Source organism: Dromaius novaehollandiae, chromosome 16, assembly GCF_036370855.1.
Source record: "Dromaius novaehollandiae isolate bDroNov1 chromosome 16, bDroNov1.hap1, whole genome shotgun sequence".
In the NCBI taxonomy this organism is placed as follows: domain Eukaryota; kingdom Metazoa; phylum Chordata; class Aves; order Casuariiformes; family Dromaiidae; genus Dromaius; species Dromaius novaehollandiae.
Window position 1 is genome coordinate 21,154,124 of NC_088113.1, and position 23,786 is coordinate 21,177,909.

At 50.1% G+C, this 23,786-nt stretch overlaps 2 protein-coding genes across 2 annotated transcripts; one reads left to right on the top strand and one right to left on the bottom strand.

Annotated features, from left to right (window-relative positions):
• Positions 1–2,080: 2,080 nt before the first annotated feature.
• LOC112987250 (protein TENP) lies at positions 2,081–8,670 on the bottom strand. Its single transcript, XM_026107051.2, has 15 exons — positions 8,562–8,670; positions 8,181–8,280; positions 7,299–7,403; positions 6,919–7,056; positions 6,392–6,437; positions 5,969–6,029; positions 5,513–5,604; positions 5,151–5,327; positions 4,862–4,903; positions 4,573–4,737; positions 4,201–4,268; positions 3,531–3,576; positions 3,233–3,296; positions 3,009–3,085; positions 2,081–2,420 (listed from the first exon to the last, which is right to left on the bottom strand). Exons 1-15 carry the CDS (start codon positions 8,668–8,670, stop codon positions 2,352–2,354), a joined length of 1,359 nt encoding a protein of 452 aa, XP_025962836.2. The 3' UTR covers positions 2,081–2,351.
• A 3,705-nt stretch (positions 8,671–12,375) lies between these two features.
• BPIFB6 (BPI fold containing family B member 6) lies at positions 12,376–23,090 on the top strand. Its single transcript, XM_064521727.1, has 16 exons — positions 12,376–12,467; positions 13,084–13,254; positions 14,238–14,337; positions 14,999–15,103; positions 15,627–15,773; positions 16,314–16,377; positions 16,959–17,019; positions 17,137–17,228; positions 17,531–17,707; positions 17,914–17,967; positions 18,581–18,751; positions 19,023–19,090; positions 19,247–19,292; positions 20,170–20,233; positions 21,004–21,080; positions 21,222–23,090. Exons 2-16 carry the CDS (start codon positions 13,128–13,130, stop codon positions 21,258–21,260), a joined length of 1,392 nt encoding a protein of 463 aa, XP_064377797.1. The 5' UTR covers positions 12,376–12,467; positions 13,084–13,127; the 3' UTR covers positions 21,261–23,090.
• Positions 23,091–23,786: the final 696 nt, after the last annotated feature.

Below are 23,786 nucleotides of genomic sequence, written 5' to 3' on the forward strand. Positions count from 1 at the left end.
CTGCTCTGCCTGGGCTGTGCAGGAGACAAAGGGCTGCTCCAGCTCTTCCTCCAGAAATGCCCTTGAAAATGTTCCATGTTTTTGTAACCTTGCACTTGGGGAGGACTCTCCTGGGGCAGGCTGGGATGGTGGTTTTGGCCAAGGGAGACTTCTAGGATCGGTTTTGAAGGTGACAGGTAAGTCGTGCCCCGCAGGAGCCGAGGCTTGGGCTGCACCTTGGGCAGAGGTGAGACAGAGCCCGGCTGTCCCTGGCGCCCTCTTGGGAAGGAGGGCTTCCGAGAGCACGTTCCTCAGGTCCGGGCACCCTGGCACGGGCGGGGAGCTGCCAGCTGCGCTCTTCTGGGAAGCGTCCTCCGTGGAGGCTGGAGGAAGGGTCTCACCTGTTTATTTCTCCGGTGTTTGAACCATTTAGCTGTTGTGTGACGTTCTACGTACATTAGTAAGGAAGGGAAGCTTTGCATTGCTAAGTGAATCTTCCTGCTGGAGTCTTGGCTACTACACAAGAAAATTAGGGATTTTGTTTTTGCCAAAGACACTAATACAAATGCTGTTTTTCGGCTTTTTTCTGGCTTTTTTTTTTCCTCCCCCCCAGGTTGAACCCGAAGTGACTGCTTGGGAAAACACTGGCCACCTCCCGAGGCTGCAGCCGTGCTGTAGGACAAAGGGGGTTCCTAAATCGGGTGGTGCGAGGGAGAAGCAGAGCTGCCAGTCCTCCAAGATAAAACAGGTCTGCTTCTGAAGCAGTTGCTGATCTCCAGGTAGGACTTGTGTGGGCATGGCCGTGGCGATAGGAGTTTGGATATGCAGCTCCTGTGAACCCAGCCGTATCCTGAAGATGCAGAGCAGTGTGGTTAAGCCTAAAGCCAGAACATCCTCTGGCAAATAAATAAATCTTTCTACAACTGTAGCTTATTCCTTCTGGGGAACTGGTTTAAGATTTATTAGCCAAAGAATAACGGTTGTAGCTCTACCAGCAAACTGTATTAGGTACAGTTCCCGCTATTGCCAAATTCAGGCGTTGAAATCATTAGTCAGGTCCCCAAGCTGGGCATATAAACCTTCAGGTTTTTTCCTCCTTGTAATAAATCAGCTTGGCTTGTTTTGTTTGCTTTCCTATTTCTGAGCCTTTGAAATATGAGGTTTTCAAGTGCTTTTCAGCAGCTCCAAGGGCTAGAAATGACGTGCATAATTGTTGCAAGTGAAAGCAGATGTATGTGTAATTAATATGGTTTCATGGACTGGGATATTAAGTGAGACATCACCATCATAGTGCTCGTGAAAATTACAGAGTTAGCAACAACGGTGCTCTTCCTGGGCATCAGCAGAGCAATGAAATTATCCTGAATGTCTGGAGAAAGTTGCCAATAGCATCCAATAATCAATTAAATCTTGCCACAACCTGATGTGCCCATGTGCTCCCCAGCAATGCCTCTGCCTTGCTCTAAAGCTGCCTTATCATCCCAAGGTTCAGTTTTGGAAACCGACGTCTGTTTGTGTTTCCATTCCTTATTTTTTTCTTTTGGTTTGCTTGAGCAGCCTCTTGAGTCCATTGCAGAGACATGTCTGGGCCTTTTGGTCTGTATGGTGGAGTACTGAGGTCAGTGACAAAAGCACCTACTTGCTCCCTTTTAGTGCTCAAACGTGCAGAACCCAGTGTGCAAATACCTCTGTGTACACATAACATTGCATGCTTTCTCTGTGTGTGAGCTTTGTCGAAAGCATATTTTCTGAAAATATAATTGGCTTCAAGTCTGAAATTAGAAACCATTGTGCAGATAGTGATTTCTTTTCTTTTTTCTGACCCAGTGAAAAACTAACCAACTGCCATGTTCCCATAGTAACACTGCTAGAAATGGAAGAAAAGCAGATAAAATATTTCTTGCTAGTAGGTGCCTTGTTCTCCTGCAGCTGAGAACTATGGGGCTGTTTTACCATCCTTAAAAATCAGTGGAATTTTCATTCTTCCTCAATTAAATATGAAATCTGGACTCCTATACTGGTACCAGTCCTCAGCAAGGAGAAATTCATCTATCTTTAGGTGCAAAACACTGAGGGAACAAAAAGTCAGTAATCATACCAATAAAGGCAGTATTAAAGAGAATTATTTAATGAAAGTATGGAACGTGGTTACAACCCATCTTGTCTGTGCAACAAAAATTCCAACAGCAGGACTGGAAGAGAAAGTCACTAGTGCAATGCCATTATTATCCTAAATACAAGAAAGCATTGTTTTCGTAAAGAAAGAGAAAAGGATTTTTAGCATTGCATGTAGTAAGAAAGCTTGGTTTAAGAGTCTGTAGAACAATTTTGCCACTGTTTTTCTCCAGGCACAACAAATTGGACAGCATGCTTCAGCCCGTGATGATCTGCCCTCCAGTTTTAGGCTGCAGCTTGAGGTTACAGGGGATCAAAACATAGTCCTAAGCAGAGGAAGGAACAAGGGTGAGTGACGTGCTTACACAGTCCATTTTAACCTGCAGGCAGTATTCTCCCCGCAGGCCAGTGCTCCTTCTCATGTGCGTTTTTTGCTCATATTAGTGTGGTTAGAGGAGAAATCGTATTTAAAGCAATGAAACTTGGTCTGTGACTTAGCAGTACTAGAGGAGGAGGTTCAGACTTATTCTAGAGCCAAGAGATAAATGTCCCTCCTGGATTCCCTGGGGCTGTGAGGCGTCTCGGGGAGACCCGGTCAGGAGGGAGGAACCTTGAACTGGCTCAGCAGCTTCTCCCACAGACTGGCACCAACCAACACCTCCTCCGGGCTGGCGGAGGTCTGCGATAAAACCTCTGATCCCGCCAGCCGGCTCCTTGGCCAGAGCCGCGCACAGGGGCTCTGCGTGCCTCGCCGGGAGCACCAGCCCGCGCAGCGCTGCCCCTCCGACCGTCCCCGCGGGCACCGACCTGGCGGGGCACGGCTGCATCTGCCCTGGAGAGGGAATACTCCCTGCTCGCTCCAAGGGCATTAAATCAAATACAGCAGGAAACATCTTAAATGTCTGTTTTCTTACCTTGTGAATGACGACGTTGACGTCAGTATAGATAAAGTTGGGCACGTGTGGCAGGTATATTCCTTCACTCAGGACCGCTAGGAGAAAAGAGGGAAAATACCGAGTTCAGTGCTGCCTTCGTTCTTGTTTCATGTCACGTGCCAAAACCTTGCAGGACTGAGGTGCTGCTCCCAGCAGTCCAGGTTGGCAGCCCCAAGCCCTGACGAGCAGTCACAGGTCCTCACCATTCATCTGAGCCAGTATCTCCTCACGAATTGTAGACAAAAATAATTCCTTTAGTAATGCATCCTGCCAAAGGGAAAATCCACACACTGAACTGATTTACTGTGCGACTCTAAAGCAAGAGGAGAGAGAGGCAAGGACAAGCAAGGAGAAGAGGTCCAGGCTTTTGCAGCACGGCGCGGGAGACGTGGGTCGTTGCCTGCAGCAAGACACCAAGCCCCGGTGCGAGGGGGCGGCGTGGCCGTGCTCGGAGAGGTGGGGCCCAGCTCGAAGCTGGGCTGCAGCTAAGCAGGCACCTACCGGCACGGGACCCACGTCAGAGGCAGCCAGGCTGAGCTCAACGTCCCTGTAAAACAAGCCAACAGTGGCACAGGAATTGCTTGGAGGCCTTTCGGACAGGTCACCAAAGCAGGATTTCCATCAGAGGCTTAAGTTCAGTAAGAAGCGGCTTGCACGGGGCTCTGAACGTGATGGCCAAGTTCAGTGCCCGCTCAACAGCTTTCTCTAACTGGGCTCAACCGAACTGCGTGAACGTGCCGGGGCTGCGGGCCAGCCGCGACGGGCACTGCCAGCTTCGGTGGCGGCAGCAGGGGCTGCGGCAGCCCGGCAGGCGTGAGCCGGGCCGGCACGCGCCGTGGGTGCGAGCGGGGTGGTGCGAGCGTACGCTTTCACCCGTGGCTCTGTCCGTGCCGTGGCCGGAGCAGGCGGAGGCGGTGACCGTTAGCACGCGTCGGTGGCCTGTTCATGCGTGTGCTGCGTGCAGGGGGAGGTGGAGGGAGAGGGATGCAATTTCTGTTTTTCTCTCTAAACATGTTACTGGAGTGTTACCATTTCCCTTGGAATAGAGCTACCTCGACACTGTTCAAATTATAAAGGAAAAGAAATTCCTTGGGCCGCTTTGCCTCTCCTTCCCTGTGCTACTGGGGTGTGTGTGCCCTTCAAGGACTCGGCACGTGACGGGGTTCATTACTCTATCGCTGCCGCAGAGATCATCATCTTTACGTCGGTGACGCTGAGGAGGAGTCCTGCAGACATATCCTGCAAGTAGAGAAGAGACGGCAGAATCACAGTGTGAAGCAAACTACCCCGTTTCAGCTGTGAATGCTGGGGTGCGAGGAGCCTGTCGTCGTATCACCGCCGGCAGCACGCGTCTCCGCTCCTGTGCTGTGCGGTGGGGACAAACGCTGCTTGGGACTGTGAGCGCTGTGACAGGCGGAGGCTACAGTCAGCCCATTTGTAACGGCTGTAATCAGGTCAGATTCTCGTTAAAGAAGCGTGCTCCGCACCACGTGCGGCTGGGAGGAGCTGGGCACGGCTCGCGCTGTGCTCGGGCTCCGCTTACCACGCTCACGCTCAGGACGTTCTGGGAGGCCGGCGAGCCCACCCCGACGTGGACAGTGAGGAAGAGCTTCAGGGCGGCCTTGCCTTCCTCCAGCAGCACGCGCGGCGAGCTCCTGAACGTGGCTTTCAGCCTCACGGGCAGGTCCTCTCGGAACAGGGAGCCGATCTGCGGCAGAGCCCCGGAGGGGGTTGTCGTCGCGGCCGGCACCGTTGGTTCCCCGCGGCGCTGGGGCCGACGAGGCGCCTTGCCCGAGCCGGTGCTGCGCCTCGCCGCGGGACGCGGGACGCACCTGGGAAATCTTCTGCGCCACGGCGGCGGTGGTCAGCGGGCTCTGAAAGGCACGATGCGGCTCGTTACCTGCCTGGAGGCCTCCGGAGGCGTCGCTTTGTGTTTCTGGGCTCCCGGCCGTGCCGTGGGCCGGCGGCCCGTGCCGCGCGGTTGTCACGCGGGCAGGAGCTGGGGGGGCCCGGCGTGCTCGGACCCGGCCCCACGCTGCGGGGAGCGGGGCTGCCTCGGCAGCGGGACGGGGCGGTGTCCCCCCAGACGCGTGCTTTTCCCTCCCCGCTTGCGCCGCTCACCGACGCGGTCACGTTGAAGGCTCCGTCCTTTGCCAGGGCGAGGAAGAGGCTGGTGTAGTAGTGCTCGGACAAGGCCAGGGTGAGGTGGGACGCGCTGGCGCTCGCCGCCTCGGGCATGGAGAAGGGCGCGGGGCTGACCGGGAGGGGCAGCGCCGTCCCCGCCGCGAGGAACACCGTCTGCGAGGGACACGGGAGGAGAGGCGGCGTCGGGGGGTCTCGGCACCGGCAGTGCTGCGCGGGGCTGCCCGGCCCGGGGCGGAGCAGGGATGGATGGGGCCCCCCTGCACGCGCTCGGCAGCTGCCGCGCCGGAGGGTGGGATTAGGAGCGGGGCTCGCGTGGACGTTGGAGAGCAAACGCTTACTTGTAGAGACACGGTGATTCCCTGCTCGGAGATCACGGGTGCGGCCAGGGGCAGGTACTGGAGCTGGCAGCTCGCGGTGACGGGGAGCTGAGCTGCGAAGCGGAGGGGAGCAGTGATGGAAGATTACATCTGTGACGCTTCTGGACTTCCCAGATTTGCAGGGACAGATACAGGGAGGAAAAGCGGAAAAGATGGTTTTGGTTTTACTGGCGCGCCCCCCCCCCCCCCCCCCCAATTGTCCGATGCATCTGGAATAGGAACGGGAGAGACAGCTCGTTTGACAGCCGTTGCGGTCCGTTGCTGGGAAGATGTGGTCCAGCTGTGGACAGCCCGCGGTCACGGAGCCGCTGCCGTGTCTGCTGCAGGCTGGGGGCCTGGGCCGTTTCGAGACCCGGCTTCAAAGCGAGCCCTTTCGCCGTTTATCCGTCGCGAGGCTGGAAGCCAGAGTGTGCTCACCTGTCAGAGACGCTAGTAATTCATTTGGCAAAACGAGCAATTTGGAGACTTCCAAGCAAATCTGTGGAATAAGGAACAAAACAAAATGAGAGGTGGTAGATGAACATGGGGGGGCCACATCAGGCGTCCACCAAACAGCCCCTGTGTCGGGCTCAAGTTTCCGCACTGGCCAGACTAAACGCTAGACAGGAGCTGTTTTTTCCCCTCTGTGGTGGCTCTGCTCTTCCAGGTCAGATCTGCTTTTAGAGGAAAAATGATAGTGTTAAATTCTTCAAATGGCCTCTGCTCCTTTTGGCCTGCTTGCAGGGGATGGTGGGGAGCATCTAGCAAGGACAGGTTTTGTAAGTACCAGGTTCACTAATGCTAATGGAACCGTACAATTTTGTTGTCTCCTATCTTATGTCTTTACAAACTTTATCTTACCTTATCGACATCAATCTCCTTGTCCGCCTCCGAACTAAGAGACTCGCTGGATGAAAACAACAAAACGGAAGATGTTAGGTGGGAACGAGCTCAGCCGGGTGAATGGGAGTATCTTTTGATCTGACCTAACAAGCATCCCGAGACGTTATTGTGATTATGTTGTATAACATATTAAACTATTACAACAGTTCAGAACCCTAAAGCACTGCAGAACTGTCATCGGACCTGCATTCAAAATGTTCATGCCACAGTACTTAAAAAGATCTGCTTGCTTATTGGAAAACTAAACTCTTAAAATAGGCCAATAAAATTTAAAAACCCTGAAAGCAGAACGAAGTTTCTCTCATGAAGATAAAGGATTCGTGTTAATCTTTATAAGCTTTTAGGGCATTGGTGGGTCAGTGGTCAAATCACCTTTGTGTGTAAAAAATATTTCTCACTCAGCTTCTTCTTTTACCCTGTTTATCCAGATCCCATACTTGCACAGCATCCCGTAAGCCTGAACGAAGAAAAGCTGTGGAACTGACCTTTCTGTCTCCTCGGTGCTCTGCACTTCTTCCACGGTGGGCTTGCAGGCAGAAACTGTCAGCTCCAGGTTCCCTTCAGGATTCCTTTCCACGTGGAGGTCTGCTAGGATGGACAGTCTCACCACCTTGGAAGTCGAGCTGTGCGAAGAGAAGAGACGCAGATGGACCGGAGCACCGGGGCCTCCCGAGTCGGGGCTGCTCCTGCTCCCGCTCGTTACGGAGCTGCCTGCTCCCACGTGCAGATTTCCCTCGTTGGACTTGGCTCCGTTGCTCCACGTGGGAGCTGGAGGGGTTGGCTTCGCTTCGAGCCCCATGGCTGGGGGTAAGAGACAGCTAGTGAGGTGTTTCCCCATGGCAGCCCCTCCGTTCCCAGTACTCACGGGGAGACTGCGATGCCGAGGTCTGCATCGATGCTCAGCCGCAGCCCAGCCTCAGGGATGAGCAACAAAGAGAGGTCAACAACTTTGACGGAGTCAATTTGGTTCCTGCTCAAGTGGAAATGGAGGTGTTAGGAGAATAGCACAGAGCCATGTGCAATCCCTAGTTGCGCTTCCAGTGGACAAACACCAGAAGTCTGTGGGATCTGTGCAGTGCACAAGTGAAACGGTGCCTCAAAGTGGCACCTGAACTGCTGCTGTTAGATCTCAAACACCTCTCTGTCTTGGCCCAAGAAGCAGCTATATGGGATATAAAACGCTCAGGTCTGGGTAAGAGGCCACAGGGTGTCTCTTGGTCTTGGAGTCTAATCCAGGCCATTGCCTGAAAAAACAAGTTAGTAAATCCTATAGCCAGGCACGTCCTATGCACAGCTGCTGTGAATTCGAAAGAAAACTGGAGTGAATTTGTTTTCCTACTAATAGCACTTGTCTTGCTGACCATCTGCTCACATTTTCCCTTTTTCTGTTTTAGTGCAGTGTGCTTTCTGAATCTGAGCTCTTTTCATTCAGTTTTCCTGCTTGGTTTAGTGGCTCAAGCTGAAACAGCTGCAATGAAATTTGTTGGTCCTGCTGCCTAAAGAAGGGAGTCCCAGCTGCTCATCTTGAATCCCAGCATGCTCCGGTAAGAACGTCGCCCATCGTCTCTCCGGAGACAGGAGCTCTTCTCTAAAGTGATATTTAAAATAGGCATGTTGATTTCCATGAGGATTTTGCCCTTGCTGGGGCAATGCCTTTTGTAACGATAGTCCAAATGTTCTGGTTAAACAGCAGCATGAACTTGTGGTGTAACGGGAAAGCCTCAACAAGGCAGAGCCGTGGACTCACCTGGTGGGTTTTGGGGAGCCAAGAAGCAGATCTGAGACGCTCCGGCCTGTTAGGTCCTGCACTAGGATTGTCTCCACATGCTGTTTTGAAACTTCAGCAACTGTGCGATAGGGCAGATATTTTATTAGACCTTCCTGAATGTGTGGTCTCATGGGCAGAACAGGGACTGGACTCTGTCCAGGTGACACGTTTCTTTCTCATAAATCCTACTGTTACTAGCTATAGAAAGAGGATAATGAAAATGAGCTAATAAAAGGCGTAAGTTAATGGTGACGGTTGAGTCAAAAGTATTTGGTGAAGCATTCCATTATCTGATTGAAAGAAGCTTCTGCCTCCCCTCCTTACTGGCAGCAGTTTGCGAGACGTGGAGTCTGTACTTACAGTAACTCAGTCCCGATGGGCTGAGTATCCCGCCGCAGTCAGGAGACTTGGTGGTGAGAGCTGGGGCCAGGAGGCTCAGGACGATGCCCAGGATGCAGATCTTCCCCATGCTGGTGCCTGGAAGAGGACGATGCACACGGCAGCCAGGTCAGGGCAGCACGGCCTCGGCCCGGCAGATCGAGGCAGGGAGCGAGAGGATGGACTAGGACTCTGGCTCCCAGGTAGGGTTTGCGGTCCTGAGCTGGTCAATGGAGGCTTCTCCCGAGAAGGGCTGTGGGCAGCGCTTGAAAGAGTCATGGCTCCTCTGGTTCACCTCAAACTGAGCTTCCTTGCAGTTTCTTTTCAGCTTTTGTTAAAAAAATAAATGTGTGGTTCTCACCTAGTCCCTGAGGACTTGAAGATACTAAAAGAAGGCTCAGGCTTGAAAACCTCCTGCAAGTATATAAGCTGGAGTGGTGAGAATGTCCTCTACCTCGCTGAAAACATTTTGGAATTGTTTATAATGCTCCTCTTACAATGTTAAGAAAAATAGTCATTCAGAAAGCTTAACCTGAGTTAAAAAGATACGTATTTGTATCAATCTTTGCAGAGAGAGGGTTTCTGATCAAACTGACCCTTACATAGATATACCAAAGGGAATGCAAGCAATGCTTAAATCTATCTATTCATTTTCTAAATGCATCTTTACCTTTTCTGGCCAATCTTCCCATTCTTCTTACTCAGTCTGTGTCTTGCTGTGGCCACGTCAAGGGATTGTGCATGCTTTATATATCTTCATAACCCAGGCTAATGAAGGCAGAAATTGGCAAAGAGGAGGATACTTTGGGTGGAGACACTTTGTTTTATATACCATTTTTATTGTTTCTCCATATATTTGATTACACTGGCCATTGACCTAACAAGGTAAAATATTGAAGAACAGGTGTTAGGGCAGGTTGCCTTTTATTGTGATGTTATTAAGCTGTACAAAGAAAGGTCTCTGAGTGGAGGGTGCCAAGAAATCAAACATTGTTAGAAAGTGAACATTGGTTTCTTTGCTCTGCAGCCATGATTTCTTTTGACCACCCTGGAGGCAGCGTCTGTGCAACGGCCACGCTAGGAAGAAAGGGTTGTGTTGAGCTCCCTGCTGGGCGGCTCAGATCAGAAGTGCTCAGACTTGGACACACAAGGCAGAAGAAGGTCTTGGAAATACAGCAAGGATGCCCTCCTGCAAGGATGGATGAGCCACTTGCTGCTTTTGCTCAGGCCTATCGGAAGTTTGTTGATGGCAACGGGAGTGTTTCCATTGAGTTCAGTGAGTTTTAAACCAGACAGAAGGTCAGGCTTTTTGAAGGTATTGTCTCTAACATCCGGAACAGTCACTTGTGATAATTCCTGCCTGCCTTTACCTCATTCCCAAGCAAAAGCCACTGACAATATTTACAGTAACTGATAGAGAAAATGGTGGATGATGTCCACCCTCTTTGACACTGTAGGGACATTGAGCAGTGGAAGCATCCATGGAAGGAGTAAGAGTCCTCTTCCTTCATGTGTTGTCTTCTCTCAAGCCAGCCTGACGCTGAGCCTTGAGAGAAAGAATGAATTTGGGAAAAATAATATGATTTACATCATAGCCCTGACTGTTTTTTGCGCTGCAAGAACAGCATCCTTTTGCTGGCTTTTGCTTTAGGGGCATGCTGGGGTGCTGTTTTGCACACTGTCCTCCTGGCAGGCCCAAGTTCACTTTGTCTAATATTCATGCTGACCAGACATGGTGAGAAATGGCATTCTCACCCCACTGATCTTGGCCCTGCTCAGTGCTGGCCTTGCTGGTTGAGGCTTAGCTTCGGGTCCACGTGTTCTCCTGGCTTCCTTTTGGCTTGGAAAATGGAGCATAGACTGCAAGAATACCGGGTAAATACATCCTCTGTGGTCTCATGCAGCTCTCCTTCACACTACTTATTCTGACTTTCTCTTTTCCTGATGTTTGTGATACCAGCCTTGAGGCATGGTCCGTCTTCCAGAGAGGGTTAAATTGCCCATTTTGGTCTGAATCCTTTGACCATAGGATATCCTGTTCAGTGCTTGTTGATACACCTGCTCTGCCTTGGGAGGCAGCTATTGTCCTTTGTGCGTTGGCTAAGTGAGTTATTGGGCTCTGGTTCCAGGTGCATCTTGACACGTTCAGAGAAGTCTTTGGTTCTCACTAGCCTTATGGTGCTTTCTTTCTCAGTGTGACAGAGAGATGCCAAGAAGAAAGGCAGAGTTGCAGCCACATTTGCATTTCTATTGAAGGTATCCGAATAGCAACGTCAAGAGAAAATATCAAGCTAAGCTATAAGGGGGAGAGCAGAATTTACTCTTTAATATTGATGCATGCAGCCCATTTAGAGGTAACAAATGTGTTCAGAAAAGTAAATCCATTGGAAAGATTGTAAACTGCAGATGAGTTGCCTGAGGGCGGGAGAGGCATTTCAGGCATCTTGCACTGATAGGGACACATCCAGGTCTTACAAAACTCTCTGAAACAGTGAAGACTTATTTCTTATAGAGCAGTGACTGGAAATTGCCCCCCTGTTAAGCCTCATTCCAATGTAGGTAATACCGGTAGCTCTTTCCAAAGCAGCAGCTGAAATTTATCTGTGGATTGTTATCATCATTTACAGCAGCATAAGAGTCTAGGGATAGACTGAAGGGAAGAGAAGGCACCGTGGTGCTTAGACGTGGATTTTCTTCCCCTGAAGAGCTGTTCTGTACCTGACAGTCCCAGTGGAGGTTTAATTAGATGTCAGCTTATAGCATAATGACTGATCAAGTTACCAGCACAAAAGTGTCTTTCTGTCTTGATGGGCTCTTAAATGGGAATTATCTATAAATCTTACTTTCCTGTTAGATAAGATGTAAATTTTCTCGTCCATACTTAGTAGAGAGTCACCAAGTATATCACTAAGAGGGAGGTAATGACAGATTAAGCCTTATGACAGACTTTATATAGAAATGAAGAGAAGAAATAAATGACTCGGTGCTGCAGGATCGCACCTGACGGCGATCTCCTGCAGCCGCGCAGGCATTGCTGCGAGCTGGCCTTGCGCCGCGTCGGGTGAGGTATCCCAGAGGTGGGAGAGGTGCATATGCGCTGACAGCCACGAGCTGTAGCTAAGACAGGGCACAGGCAACCGCCCCAAAGGCAGGAGTGAGGTCAGCCTGGGAGCGAGATGCGTGTGGCCTGTTTTGCAGTCTGGTGGGACCACAGCTCTCCCACGCGTGCCAGGGACAGCTGGGGCTCACAGGCCTGTTCTCCGCTCCAAGCAGGTCATAGTTCTTGTTAGCCTTGTTCCAACCCTGCTGAAATTGGTAGGAACATTACTGAGATTCTCAGTTGCCACTGAGTGATCAGCTGATCACTAGTCCTCACTTGATGTTTGCATCAGCTCCATGAGCCTTTATCTGGGGAAGTGTGTGAGCTACTCAACCTAGGTGAGAATCACAAGGAACTATATGTTCCCAGAAGCAGGATTTCCCCCTAGAGGTCTTTGCTTTCTCCCTCCCCCATTTCTGTCTGTGCTATGTTGTTAAGCAGATCACTTTTTCTCTTTCAAACCCAACATGCAAAGCTCCAGCTGGCTCTTCATGAGTGTTGAGCAAGAGAGTTGGCTTCATGCATGCTAAGAACATTTACTTGATACCTGAGGCTCAAGAACTTAGCCAGATTTTAAAATTTATTACTGAAATTATTTATGTTGGAAGATGTCAGAAACACAGGGATTAGTTTTAGATCAGAATAATTACTCAACCCTTTAATCCTTTCATTTTTCTCTCTTTCTCAGGCAGGATTTTCATATATATAGGCTGTTTCTTGCCTGTCTGCAGAAGATCAGTGCAAAGCTTACTCTTTGGGAACTCTCCTCCAGGAAGGACCCTAGCAAGGTGACAACAGTGCGTTTCCTTGAAGAAGTTTCTGTTGCTGTGAAGTGCTGCAGCTCACGTCATTTTGATGAGGGGCAAATGAGACGTGCAGGGCCAAGCTGGAGCAGACTGGAGGAGCTTTCGGAGAGTCTATTTGCATTCATTAAGAGTTGTACCGCTGGCGTGCCCAGCAGCCACCCGTGCTCCTGCTGCTGCTGGGCCAGGGCTGGGGGCGGGGGACTCTAGACCCAGCACGCTGTGTGCTCACTTAGGTATCTCTAGTCCTTTCTCCCCCTGTGGTTTTTCCTTTACAAGAAAATGTCCTGAGCAAATCTGGGGCTTAAGGAATAGGGCGACTGAGCACTCTGCTTTGGTCCGCACCGTGGGGCAGTTTAGGTGGATGGTGCAGAAGGCAGGCACATCCTGATGGTGCTGCTGAGTGGTGTTCACAGATGTTTGTGGTTTGGGGAGTGATTCTTGCTTCCCTCTGATTTTTGGCTAGTGTAGCTCTACTGACTTGCGTGGACCCCTGTTTCATTTCTTTCAGTGTGATTGCAGAATTTAGTCCTCATGATTCAGTTTTCTCCCTTTGGGAATTAACTCCAGCTAATTGTCTCTTTCTGTTTGTTTAAGCCAGTGCGCTCATTTAGACCTCTGTCACTTCTGGGAGCTTTGCGAACGATGGTACTGGATCCGAAGATGTCAAGGATTTGGTGCATTTTATTCCTTGGTGGTTGGCTGGCGCTGTCGCAAGGAGCTGATAATCCAGGGGCTATCATCAAGGTTGATGTTGGAACAATTGATCACGGTAAGCAAAAGAGCCATATTCACATCTGTCCCCGGGGGCAAATCTGCACGTTTGTGCAGACGAGCAGGACGTGGTGCACTGGCTGCATCACAAAAAGGGAAACCATCTTCCTCTTCTGTGTGACCTGTGTCTTTAAGCATATCATCAGCTACCAAGTGTTGCCAGGGAGGTGAATTCCCATCCTCTGCCTAGTTGCAGACCTGAGCTGGCTGCATGGCTTCCTGCAGTTGGAGCATTGCTCTTGCGGTGCGAGAGGACAGCTGAGGACTTGGTGCTGGGGTATTTACAGTATTTACAGCTTCTCCCTCTTGTGGGCCCAGCATAGGAAGAGCATCGCCAGGGCCCCTGTGTGCTCCCTCCGCCTGGCACCAAAGCATCAGCCCTGAGCCGCAACCTGGGAAGGCTCTAAAGCGCCTTTGAATTGTGCCAGGGCAGCAGGAAAAAGGTGGTCTGAAGGCACATCCTAATCTTCTCAGGCTTGTCCAGAGTTTAGCTCTGCCAGACTTAAATGCCAAACGTTTATGCCTGGCTTTTGTGCCATTACCTCCCTTAACCTGTGGCAAGAGTCACTTTCTTGTGTCTTTGCTTTGAAGGAGGGAAAATGTAATTGTAACCCCAAGCAGGACTCCAGCCCTGTAATGACCTGATGTGGGAGCATGAGGATCGTCTCAGGGATGTTTTGGTTTATTAAGGTGGGAGCCTGAAAATTTGCTCCATATTTCATGTCCAAAACTAGTATGTATGCACAGCAAGTAGCTGCTGAGCTTGAATCATTACACAGGGACAGCAAGGACCGCCAGTAATTGGACATTTATAGGACATGAAGCATCCTCATGGCACCTCTGTTTATTGGAATGGGTATATGTTAATAACAATGTTTTAAAGGATATGATGGGGAGTTCAAAGTTCCTTCACCCTCCAACACAGTCCTGGCACATGGGGATTTTGTGCTAAACTCGTCTTGTCTTGTGCAAATGTTCCAGCGGTCTCCACTGCGTTGACTGAGAGTGATATTCTTCGGAAAATGGCAGAGGAAGCAACAAAAAAAAAGCTAAACTCCGAACCCATCAAAGGTATCTCAGGGTGAGTTATAATCAGCACATTACACCAAGAGTCTGAAGCTGGAAATTACAAAATAAAAGCAGAAGGTTCAGAAGCGTCAGCCTGGAGGCAGAAACAAATCACTCCCCACTTACAAGTGTGATATTAAAGCTGGTGATTTTCTGCATGGTTGTGTCTACAAATACATGGAGAAACTATAACTTAAAGGCAACAAAGCATGTCAGCTTCTACTTCAAAGCTGGCTACTTCAAAGCTGGAGATTGCTGCTGTGGTTCCGTGGTATCTGGGTGGGAGGTTTGCTCTCAAAGCTGCGTGTGTCCATTTTTTTGTGGATAATATCCTGAGGAAAACCCAGAATTTCTGGGGCATCAGCGCTATCTCCAAATCTGGTAAATAGTTCTGGACAAAAGAATGGAGAAGTTTTAAATACCAAAACATTTTTTTGAACTTTTTCAAAGTTAAGCTTTGCAGTCTTTTTATTATGAGGAAGCATACTTCTAAATTTTAAAGTGGATCTGAATTGGAAGAAAAAAGTTTAAACAAAAGGGGAAAGAATAAAGATGATAATGGCTATATCAATAATAGGTGACTGATTTAAAAATTCACTTAGCTGTTCTAGTAGCACCTCTTTCCTAGCTCTTTTCCTCCATTTCCCCCCTCCCCCCCCCCCCCCCCCAAACAGGGTGAAAATGAAAGATATCCGTCCCCCTGTGGTAACACTGACGCTCTCACCAGGAACGGGGCTTTTCATGGCTGTGTTAGTGCAGATGACCATTGCTGGGAAGAGGTGAGTGGGAAGCTGTGTGCCGGGCAGGAAGCATCCCTCCGCTTGCCCTGCGCTGCCGGCGGCTCGAGCCGTGGGGCTCCCGTGGGGCCGGGGAGCGGCCGCGCGAGCGGCTCTGCGTGGCACGGCATCCTTCGAGGGCTCCAGCTTTGCTCTGTGCGTGCCTGCTGGCTGCAAGCTCTGCTTCGCAGTGCTTTCTCTCCGTGGCACCTTTTTCCCCGTGGCCTTTCCAGGGCTCCTGGTCCATTTTTGCAGTCCTGGGGGGGCCCAGTACGAAGTGTTGCAGATCTGGGCACTAGCCGTATGTTAACCCCCAAGCTACTGCTTATATTAACATCTGAAAGAGCCGAAAGGATGTGTGTGACATAGAAAGTCGATCTGAAATAAAGCTTTTTCAGTCGCTTCAGGAAGGCAACTCGCTACATCTAGGCACTGCCTGAGTTTTACTCCTCAATGACTGCAGTGCAGGGTGACAGGTCCCCTGGGGAGGGTCTGTCCTGACTTAACCGGGTTTTGCTCTTTGCAGCTTTACAGGAAGAAACATGGAAATCAAAGTGGCAGCAAACCTGACTGCAAACAGCAGGCTGTCGCAGGATGCTTTGGGCATCCCCAAGTTCAGCTCTGAAAATTGCCACATTACTCTTGTTAGTGTTAAAACCAACCTTCCCAGCAGGTGAGTGCCCAAGACAGCTCCTCTCCCCACTGTAGAGGACAATGCTGATGATTTGTCAAAGTTAATAATACCTAGCAAGTATATAAGAGCATTTTTAAATGGAAATCTTTCAGTCTTCAGGTGCGGGTTTCTGCAGAACACAGGTACACTGCAAATGTTTGTTCAGTGAAGAGCCTATTTTTTCCATTAAGAAAACCAAAATGCTTTATGCACAAATGCAGGCCAGCCTCATCTATTTGATTTCATGTGGTCTTCATCTTTGGCATGAGTCCTCATTTCAGTGCTATACTCCTGGGATTACAGAACTTCTTTTAGGCACAGAAGCTTTCAGGTTTGTTTAAAACCAGAAGATGCCATTCACGAGAAGAGATTTGTAAATAGAGAAAATATATTTTATTAGACATCAGGCATATTTTGGACTGATCTGTATCAGATAGGTTTCTTTGTCGCTTGACTTTATTGTCTCTTGATCTTCAGTAAATGATTACTACACTGTCTGCAATGACTGTGTTCATTGGCTGACATGTTATCTCTGCCCAGCCTGCTGCCTAAAGTCATGAGCAAGTTTCTGGATAGCACCCTTCAGAAAGTGCTGCCACGTCTGGTAAGTCTAATCCTCATTTGATCCTTGTTTTCTAGAGATCTCCTCCTCTTCACTGCTCAGTAACAGTTTTCTTAGTTTTGCCAGCTAAAGGAGCATGCAAATTGATAAAAGTGAACATTTCAAGCATTTGTATCTGGCAGCCTTGTGTTTTTGTGCAGTCAGCACCCACAGTGCATGTACTCTTGCTGCCTAAAGCCTTGACATCCAGGACAAAATGGTTAGGGATGCGGTGTTTGGACAGTGCTGACCTTGATTGATGCTGACCACATTTCTTCCTAATGGCTTGTCAGCAGGCAGATTTGCAGCTGCTTGACCCGTGTCTTAAAGCTGTTCTGGTGTGATTAGATATCTGTGGCTGAGTCTGGCCCTTTTCTTCATTCAGTTTACATGAGGTTTATTCTAGAATAACCTAATTCAGTTAGGGATAAAGAAAACAGAGATAAGCCCCTCTGCAGGTAATTATGAGTAGAGGGTCCTGGTGCTTTAGGTCTGGTAGGTGTGCCAGTCTGGCAGCTGTGAAACTGCTCCTGCCAGAAGTCTCAGTGCAGGGTTTTCTCACAGGTTTTCTTCTTGTTTTGCAGCTGTGTCCAGCTGTGGATGCAGTGCTCAACCTTGTGAATGCAAAATTGACAACCGTGACCTGTAAGTGGGCAGGTCCATCTCATCCGTTTCTTTCCCTTCCTTAGCAAGGGCCCAATGCAGAAACGTCACTCAGAGCAGGGAGCTTACTTTAATACATCCCCCTTTACTGCCATGCAGCTGAGATATCTCTCGGGACTGCTGGGACCCTCCGATACGCTTTGCTGAATCCACCAACAATAAGTGAAACTTTCATACAGCTGGATTTAAAGGTGAGTGCTGCTGCCTGGCGCTGTGGCCTGAGTGATGTTTGTGACATCCATTTGCTCGGAGGCATAGTCCTTCCTGGCCTTGGCAGCAGAGGCTTTGGAGGAGGTTTAGGTGTGTGCTGTTTGCAGTATACCACCTAACCACTTCTCTGGCCTGTCGCTTTCTGTGGAGTTTGTTGCTCTCTCTGTTTCATTGCTGAGACTATGTAGAGATGCATCCAGTTTCCTGGTACATGGTCCAAATACAAATGCTGGAAGTGGGCTTGTGTTGTCTCTGACATGATGATTTTTACCGGTCCTTTTAGACCATTCTGCACCAAAAAGAGGGAGATGAGATTCACCTTCCCACAGACCAGACGCCTCTTACTTCTCTGCCACCGAAGAAAGAAGCTGCTACCCAGCTAATCCTGTCTGCGAATTTCTTGAGTGCTGAGCTCCGCGTTATGCAGGCATCCTTCAACCTGGACATCCGGGATAACATGGTGGGTAACTTGGGCTTGGGATTTTCCTCTAGAGGCCCCTAAAGAAATCTACACCTGAATGTCCTCCAGCCCATAGCAGCCTCCAGCCACGGGACCAACTCACTGAGTTTTACAGCCTTCGTCTGTCCCTCTTCCCTTCTCCGTACTAAACCGTTTTTCCCAAAGTGAGTGCATTGACTCCCTGCCCTGTGATGTTTTATTGACAGGTTCTTGGGCTTCTCCCGCTGGTGACATCGATGCTTGGAGCCCTCATCCCCAAGGTGGGTAGACTTCGCTTAATCCCACTGACTTTGGGGTCATCTTAGGGTATTTATAGCAGCAGATAACAGTGATCTCTGTCCAGCCACTGTGGCTGTTCCCAAGGGCATGCTGGGAACATCTCCCCAGTGTCAAACTAGTGCTCTCTTCATTTATTAATAAAGCTTTTCTTAACAAAAATTATTTATGGGATGTAATAAATAATATGGATCAGCTTGTCTGCAAAAGCCGCAGAGGATGTCTAGCTCTCACTGAATTAATGATTGTTAGTGGAACTTAGCACCCGTTAGGATAATCCCCAGAGCAGTGCATGGGAAAAGAAAGATCGTGATAATAATCAGCTTCTGCCCCTCCTAACTGCAGGAGAAGGAACTGAGTAGTGGAAATAGCTCTTGCCTGTTCAGGTGCATGGAAGCTCCAGGGAAGGACAAAAAAGGGCCTTGTGTTTCCCTCAGGTGATGAATGATTAAAGGGCGGTAAGAGGCTTCTCCAAGAAGACCAGTTTCCTGAGAACAGGGGAGGCTTTTCGGAGCACTGCTGGCCTTCCCAGAGCGTGCCTGAGACCGGGCGGAGCGGCCCGCCCTGGTATTGCCTCTGTGCTTTGCGTCTCCCCAGATTTCCGGGGCGCTGCCTCCGTCGCAGCCGCTGGTGATTGCAATGAGAGAAGCAGAGCCGCCCCTGGTGACCATCACCCCAGAGGCAGGAGTCGTGCGCTTGTTTAGCACGGCCGAGTTCCTGGTTTCCCCCTCGGACTCTGCTCCTGAATCCCTCTTTGTCCTGGACGTTGTGAGTCGAAGCCATTTGCAGTCACGGGGGGGTAACGTGGTGTCCCTGCCCCTCGCTGCCAGCCCTGCCGCCACACCGAGGCGAGGGATGCGGGGCGAGCCGGCAGGGACGGCTCCGTGCGGAAACGCCTCGTCCCGGCGGGATGCTGGTGACCCTGCAGGGCGAGAGCCGTCCTTGGGGAGCTGCCCGCGGCCGAGACCTGTCCCCGTGCGGGTGTTGCTCCACCGGACGCGTTCCCTGATAGACACTCGCTTCCCTTCTCTCCTTGCAGCACAGCGACCTGAAAGCGCGGTTTGTTGTTCGAGGAGAAAAGCTGTGCATCTCCCTGGCTCTGGACAGGTAACGCAGCTGCTCGTCTTCCTTCCCGGTGCGGGAAGGCCAAAAACTCGGTGAGGACTTTACTGGGAGAAAAACCCCAGCAGCAAGCAAAGCGTGCGGCAGAGATGCGCAGGGGCTGAGGGGAGATGGATGACGCTGTATTTCCTTCCTCTGCAGTTTATCTGGAATGGCCTTGGCTTCCTCATCCGTTGGCACATTTGATGTGAGTTCGGTGATGTGTGCCGTGCACGGCAAGAGCAGTGCTGAGATTGCATCTATGAATCTGAGCACTGACGGGTTTGCTAACTATAATAGGAATTCATTCCTCGCAACCCCATTCCGTTTCTTTCATTATCAATAACAGTTTTATTAAAAAAAAAAAAAGACAACCAACTCGATTAAAACCAAAGATCAAAATGTTACTTCGAGGAAGATGTTATAAATAACAAATTAGCCGCCCAAACCATTTGCCCACAAGCATGAATGCTCTGGCAGGGATCCATCCCTGTTTATAATGCACTCTGTTAATTCCCGGGAGATTTTTCACCATAAATAACTCTCCCCCGTGCTGGCACTGAAGGGAGAGGGAAGTGTGGGCTGCACTCATGTTCATGCATTGACTGTTTAAATGTCCTGACTCTTCCCCTAATCCTGACTCCACGATGGAGGCGCGAGCGAGGGCGAGCGTCTGGAGCTGCGTTTCGGTAGTGCCTGTTTGCAGGGCCGACAGACAGGGCTGGCTCTGGGGCTTCGCGTGCGCGAGGAGGACGAGCGGCTGGGCTCCAGGGACAGTCGCGGTATCGCCTGCTCCGTGGACGCCGTCACCAACTGCCGCGATGAGCCGAATCGCGGCTGAGAACATTTTTAGAGTTGTGAGAACAGTGTAGGTGGCAGCAGGGAATAGTCTCTCGTTTGGCAATTTTCATTGAAATTTAGAATTTCTCAAATGTTCCCATTCCTTTCAGGGGAGGGGGAGGAAACCTTTGCAATTTTCCTGAGATTGGAGACTATCCTAGGTGAATTAATGGAAGTGAATCTGACAGAAGTGGCTGCTGACATTCAGAAAGATGAGCTATTTACCTCGCTCGTCTCTGTTTCAGGAGCTGCTGCTGAAAGGGATTTTGGCAAATGTTATTCATGTGGCTTATGTGCCATCCATCAATGGTAAGCACAGCCAGATGACTTCATCTGAGGATTTGCTATTTGCACGGGGAAATAGTTCTCATTTCTTTTCTTATAGATTGTTGTCTTTTTTTTTCTGGAAACATCATTGACTGGCTGACCTTGCATACTTTTCTTGCCCTTAACGTCTGTGAAAAACTGCCTGGGAAAATTGCTTGCCTGTCGTTTTGCACATGCAGGGTTTGCAGTCGGTGCTAGGGAAGGGCAAAGTTTCCTGGACGTGGGCTCAGGTGTGCCCACTCGTTCGCAGAAGAGACAGCAGCGCACACAAAACAGATATGCTGCACATGATGCAGGCTGCTTTTTTGAAGTCTCTTTGAACATTGTTCCTGTCCTCAGGATCAAAGCCACTTTCCATGAAAAACTGGGAACAGTTTTCATAAGTTCTTTGTGTTAAGTCTCAAAAATCAATGTGTCCCTCTTACCTTGGCTGGGCTTAAGCATGGTGGTCACTAAACAAAACAACAACAAAGAAACACCCTGCAAGATCAATTTAGCGGCTGAATTAATGTGAAAAGTATGCCAGAAGTAGAGATTTTACCCATGCTAAAATACCTAAATGGGAATATCATCCCTATTGATTTTCTTTCTGAATATTCACAACACCTTTTCTAAGACATGGAGTGGAAGCTGTCATTGGAGAGCAGAGCAAAAGAAAATAGGCCAGGGATGCGCTGGTGCTGTGTCTCGTGCCTTCACCTCCCGCAGCAGCCGGAGGTGCTTCTCACCGCAGTCCCGCTTGCTCGTTTCAGAGGCGCTGCAAGGAGGGATCCCGCTGCCCGATCTGCTGGGCATTAAATACCGGCAGGCTGAGATCAGCAGGTCGGAGGTAAGGACAGAGAGGCTTAGCTGCATTGTATTTTTTCTGTATTCTGTGTAATCCGTGTAGCTAGTGCTGTTAGTCTGTCCCATCTGAGCACAGAAGCGACTGGTAGCTGCAGCCCTTGTGGTTTTTCTGTTTAATCTGCAGAACGCTCTGGTGCTGAGCGTGCCCGCCGCGGAAACCTGACGCGAGAGGAGGCACGGCCGCTCCCTGCCGCTGCAGCAGAGAATGAGCCAAAAAGGGCAAAGCAGGACCAGCAAGCGTGGTGGGTCTTCAAAGGGTCATCTTCCTCTTTGCTTGACTTTTGAGTAATTTGACTCTCTTGGACTCTGCAAGCTAAAATAAAAAGACCGCAGCACCCAGCGATGGGGCTCTGGCGTGCAGTGTGTTTCGTGGAATCAGCTAGGCACGTCTTTGCAGAAGTGGTAACTTTTTAAAAGATTGGTTCCTAAACTGATTGTGTTTACAACAGAAATAGCCCAGTTATGAAAGAAGCTGCGGTGGTGGAGGAGCGCAGGAGGTCTGTGCTGCCGGCCGAGGCTCCTTTCAGCATTCGTTGGCAGGTGTTGAGAGAGGTTTTAGGTGCATCGTGTAAGTAGCACTTGAAGCACATGTCTCGCCTTAGCTACAGTAGCGCAAACAGAATGCCTGACGTTGTTTTTCCAGAACCTGTGGTTATTAGATGTTGCTTTGGGCTTTTATTGTACAACTGCAGATAGAAAGCTGACATTCAAAACCTGCAAACCCCGATGCATTTAGCAAATATTGTCTTTGGCTTTTTCTTTCACAACAAGAAGAATGAAAGCATTCAAAAATTTCCAGGCACCTTTCCATTTGCAAACATCAGTCATCTGGTAATGGCTGTAGGATTAAAGGTTAACTCTGAAAGGGTCCTTGTGCCTGTCTGTCAGAAACTATACCCAGAAAACAAACACATTTTGCTAAGCAAATTTGTTACTTCCACACAACAGGGTTTTCAGAGGTTGCAAATGCTTTGGGAGCTGCTGGTGAAGGGGTAGTGCCTGCACGGCCCAGCCTTGGCCGGGATAACAGGAGCGGCGAGACAGGACACGAGTGTGAACAGCGCGTGTGAACGGAGCCCCCAAAACTGCCGGGGGGGCGTTTGCTCCCCCACCCAGTGACACCGAAGGGGGAGATGACCGTCAACCAGATTCAACAGTGACCGGGGAATTGCAAAGAAACTTCAGAAACAAAGGAGGGGCCAGTTTGAAAATAAGTTTAAAAGCATGCAAATTTGTCACAGCAGCGAGGGAAGGGAGAACAGAGCAGCAGAAGGGACCAAACCCGGTTGGGCAGGGCCAGAAGGGGCCCCGCGGTCCTCGAGCGGGTGCCCGGCGCCTGGGCTGTGGGGCTGCCCGCAGCGGGGACCCACCTCGGGCACGAACGTGGCCTCCCAGGACTTCGTGTCTGTACCTGTGCACGCGGGGTCAGGGCTACTCGGGATTCACTGCAGACGGGCACTGAGACATCTCTGGGTGTATATTAATATTTCAGAAGTGCCCAGCATCGTGGTTTGTTGCTAGTTTTGCCGATATTGATCCCAAGTGTATAGTTCACCGATCGCCGGGTAATTGCCTGTCAGTAGTAAGTCAATGAACAGCTTCGATCTCGACTTGACTGAAGTGATGTGACTGAACATTTTTCCCTGGTGACAGGTAGCTGCTGTAGAATTAAGGCTATTTTTGAAAAGATCATTGTGTTTTTAAAAAATTGTCCTCAAGAAAATCTCGCTGGGAGGCAGGCGATGAAAACTCCATCTCTTTTCTTGCGTGCGTTACCAGACGCAGCAGGCATTTGTTTTGCACTGCTCGTAAGGAATTGTCTGTGTGAAAAGTTCTCAGCAATGAAGCAAGCAGTCGTAAAAGCAGCTCCCTGCGAGAGGTGCTGCTCACGATGCTTCTCAGCAGTGCAGCGCAAACACTGTCGGTGCCAAGCACGTTTTTAGCAAGATTTTCCTTACTGTTCTTACATTAGCTAATAAAGAATCAAACAGTTTGAGCCTGAATTTTCTTACGAAGAACAAAAACGAATGGGAATATCTGTATGCAGCCCTCCTAGGAGAAATCAAAGCAGGAACTCCCAGGTGGCAGCTGTTTAATTTTTCATGAAACACTTAACCAAGCTGCGGTGTCAGGTGGCGGGTGTGTAACACCCCTGGGCGCTTGGGAGAGGGGCAGCCCTGGGCTCTGCGCACGAATCAGCGTTATCCGGCCACGCTGCAGCTGGACCCCCGTGACCACTGCTCCTTCCAGCGAGGGGGAGCGCTCCAGTCTCCCTGCTTGATGCGTGCAGGGGACTCAAATGACAAATTAAGGTTGCTGTGGCTTAGGGATCCCCCCGGGGACGGTTTCCTCGGGCAGACGTCTGCACGGTGTCGCGAGGACAGGCTGCACTGGGGGGGCAGAAGACAGCGGTCTCCTTTTTAAACCAGAGCTAATGCGTTTTATTTTGCCACCTGTGGCAGTGAGGGTCACGGCGTGCCGGGGGTGTCCCCAGCCTGCGTCCGAGCCCCGCGCGGGGCCCCGTGCCTGGCAGCTCTGCTCCTCGCCCTCCAAAGCTCTCACTGTCCCAACAGCCAGTTTTACCAAGGAGTCAATCGTTATTTTGCCCACGTTTCAGCAATACCTACTCTTCTCTTATTAACGTCAAGATCTCTAACGCTTCTCTGGGGTATGTCACGGTTACCGTCTG

Excerpts from the sequence above, each read along its gene's own strand:
- LOC112987250 (XM_026107051.2), bottom strand. The coding sequence starts at position 8,670 with ATGGGGAAGATCTGCATCCTGGGCATCGTCCTGAGCCTCCTGGCCCCA. Across the intron at positions 5,605-5,968 it reads ATTACTAGCGTCTCTGACAG|CTCAGCTCCCCGTCACCGCG; the intron begins GTGAGCACACTC and ends TCCGCTTCGCAG. Across the intron at positions 3,086-3,232 it reads GATACTGGCTCAGATGAATG|CGGTCCTGAGTGAAGGAATA; the intron begins GTGAGGACCTGT and ends CTTTTCTCCTAG.
- BPIFB6 (XM_064521727.1), top strand. The coding sequence starts at position 13,128 with ATGGTACTGGATCCGAAGATGTCAAGGATTTGGTGCATTTTATTCCTT. Across the intron at positions 15,774-16,313 it reads AAAACCAACCTTCCCAGCAG|CCTGCTGCCTAAAGTCATGA; the intron begins GTGAGTGCCCAA and ends ATCTCTGCCCAG. Across the intron at positions 17,708-17,913 it reads TGGACATCCGGGATAACATG|GTTCTTGGGCTTCTCCCGCT; the intron begins GTGGGTAACTTG and ends TTTTATTGACAG.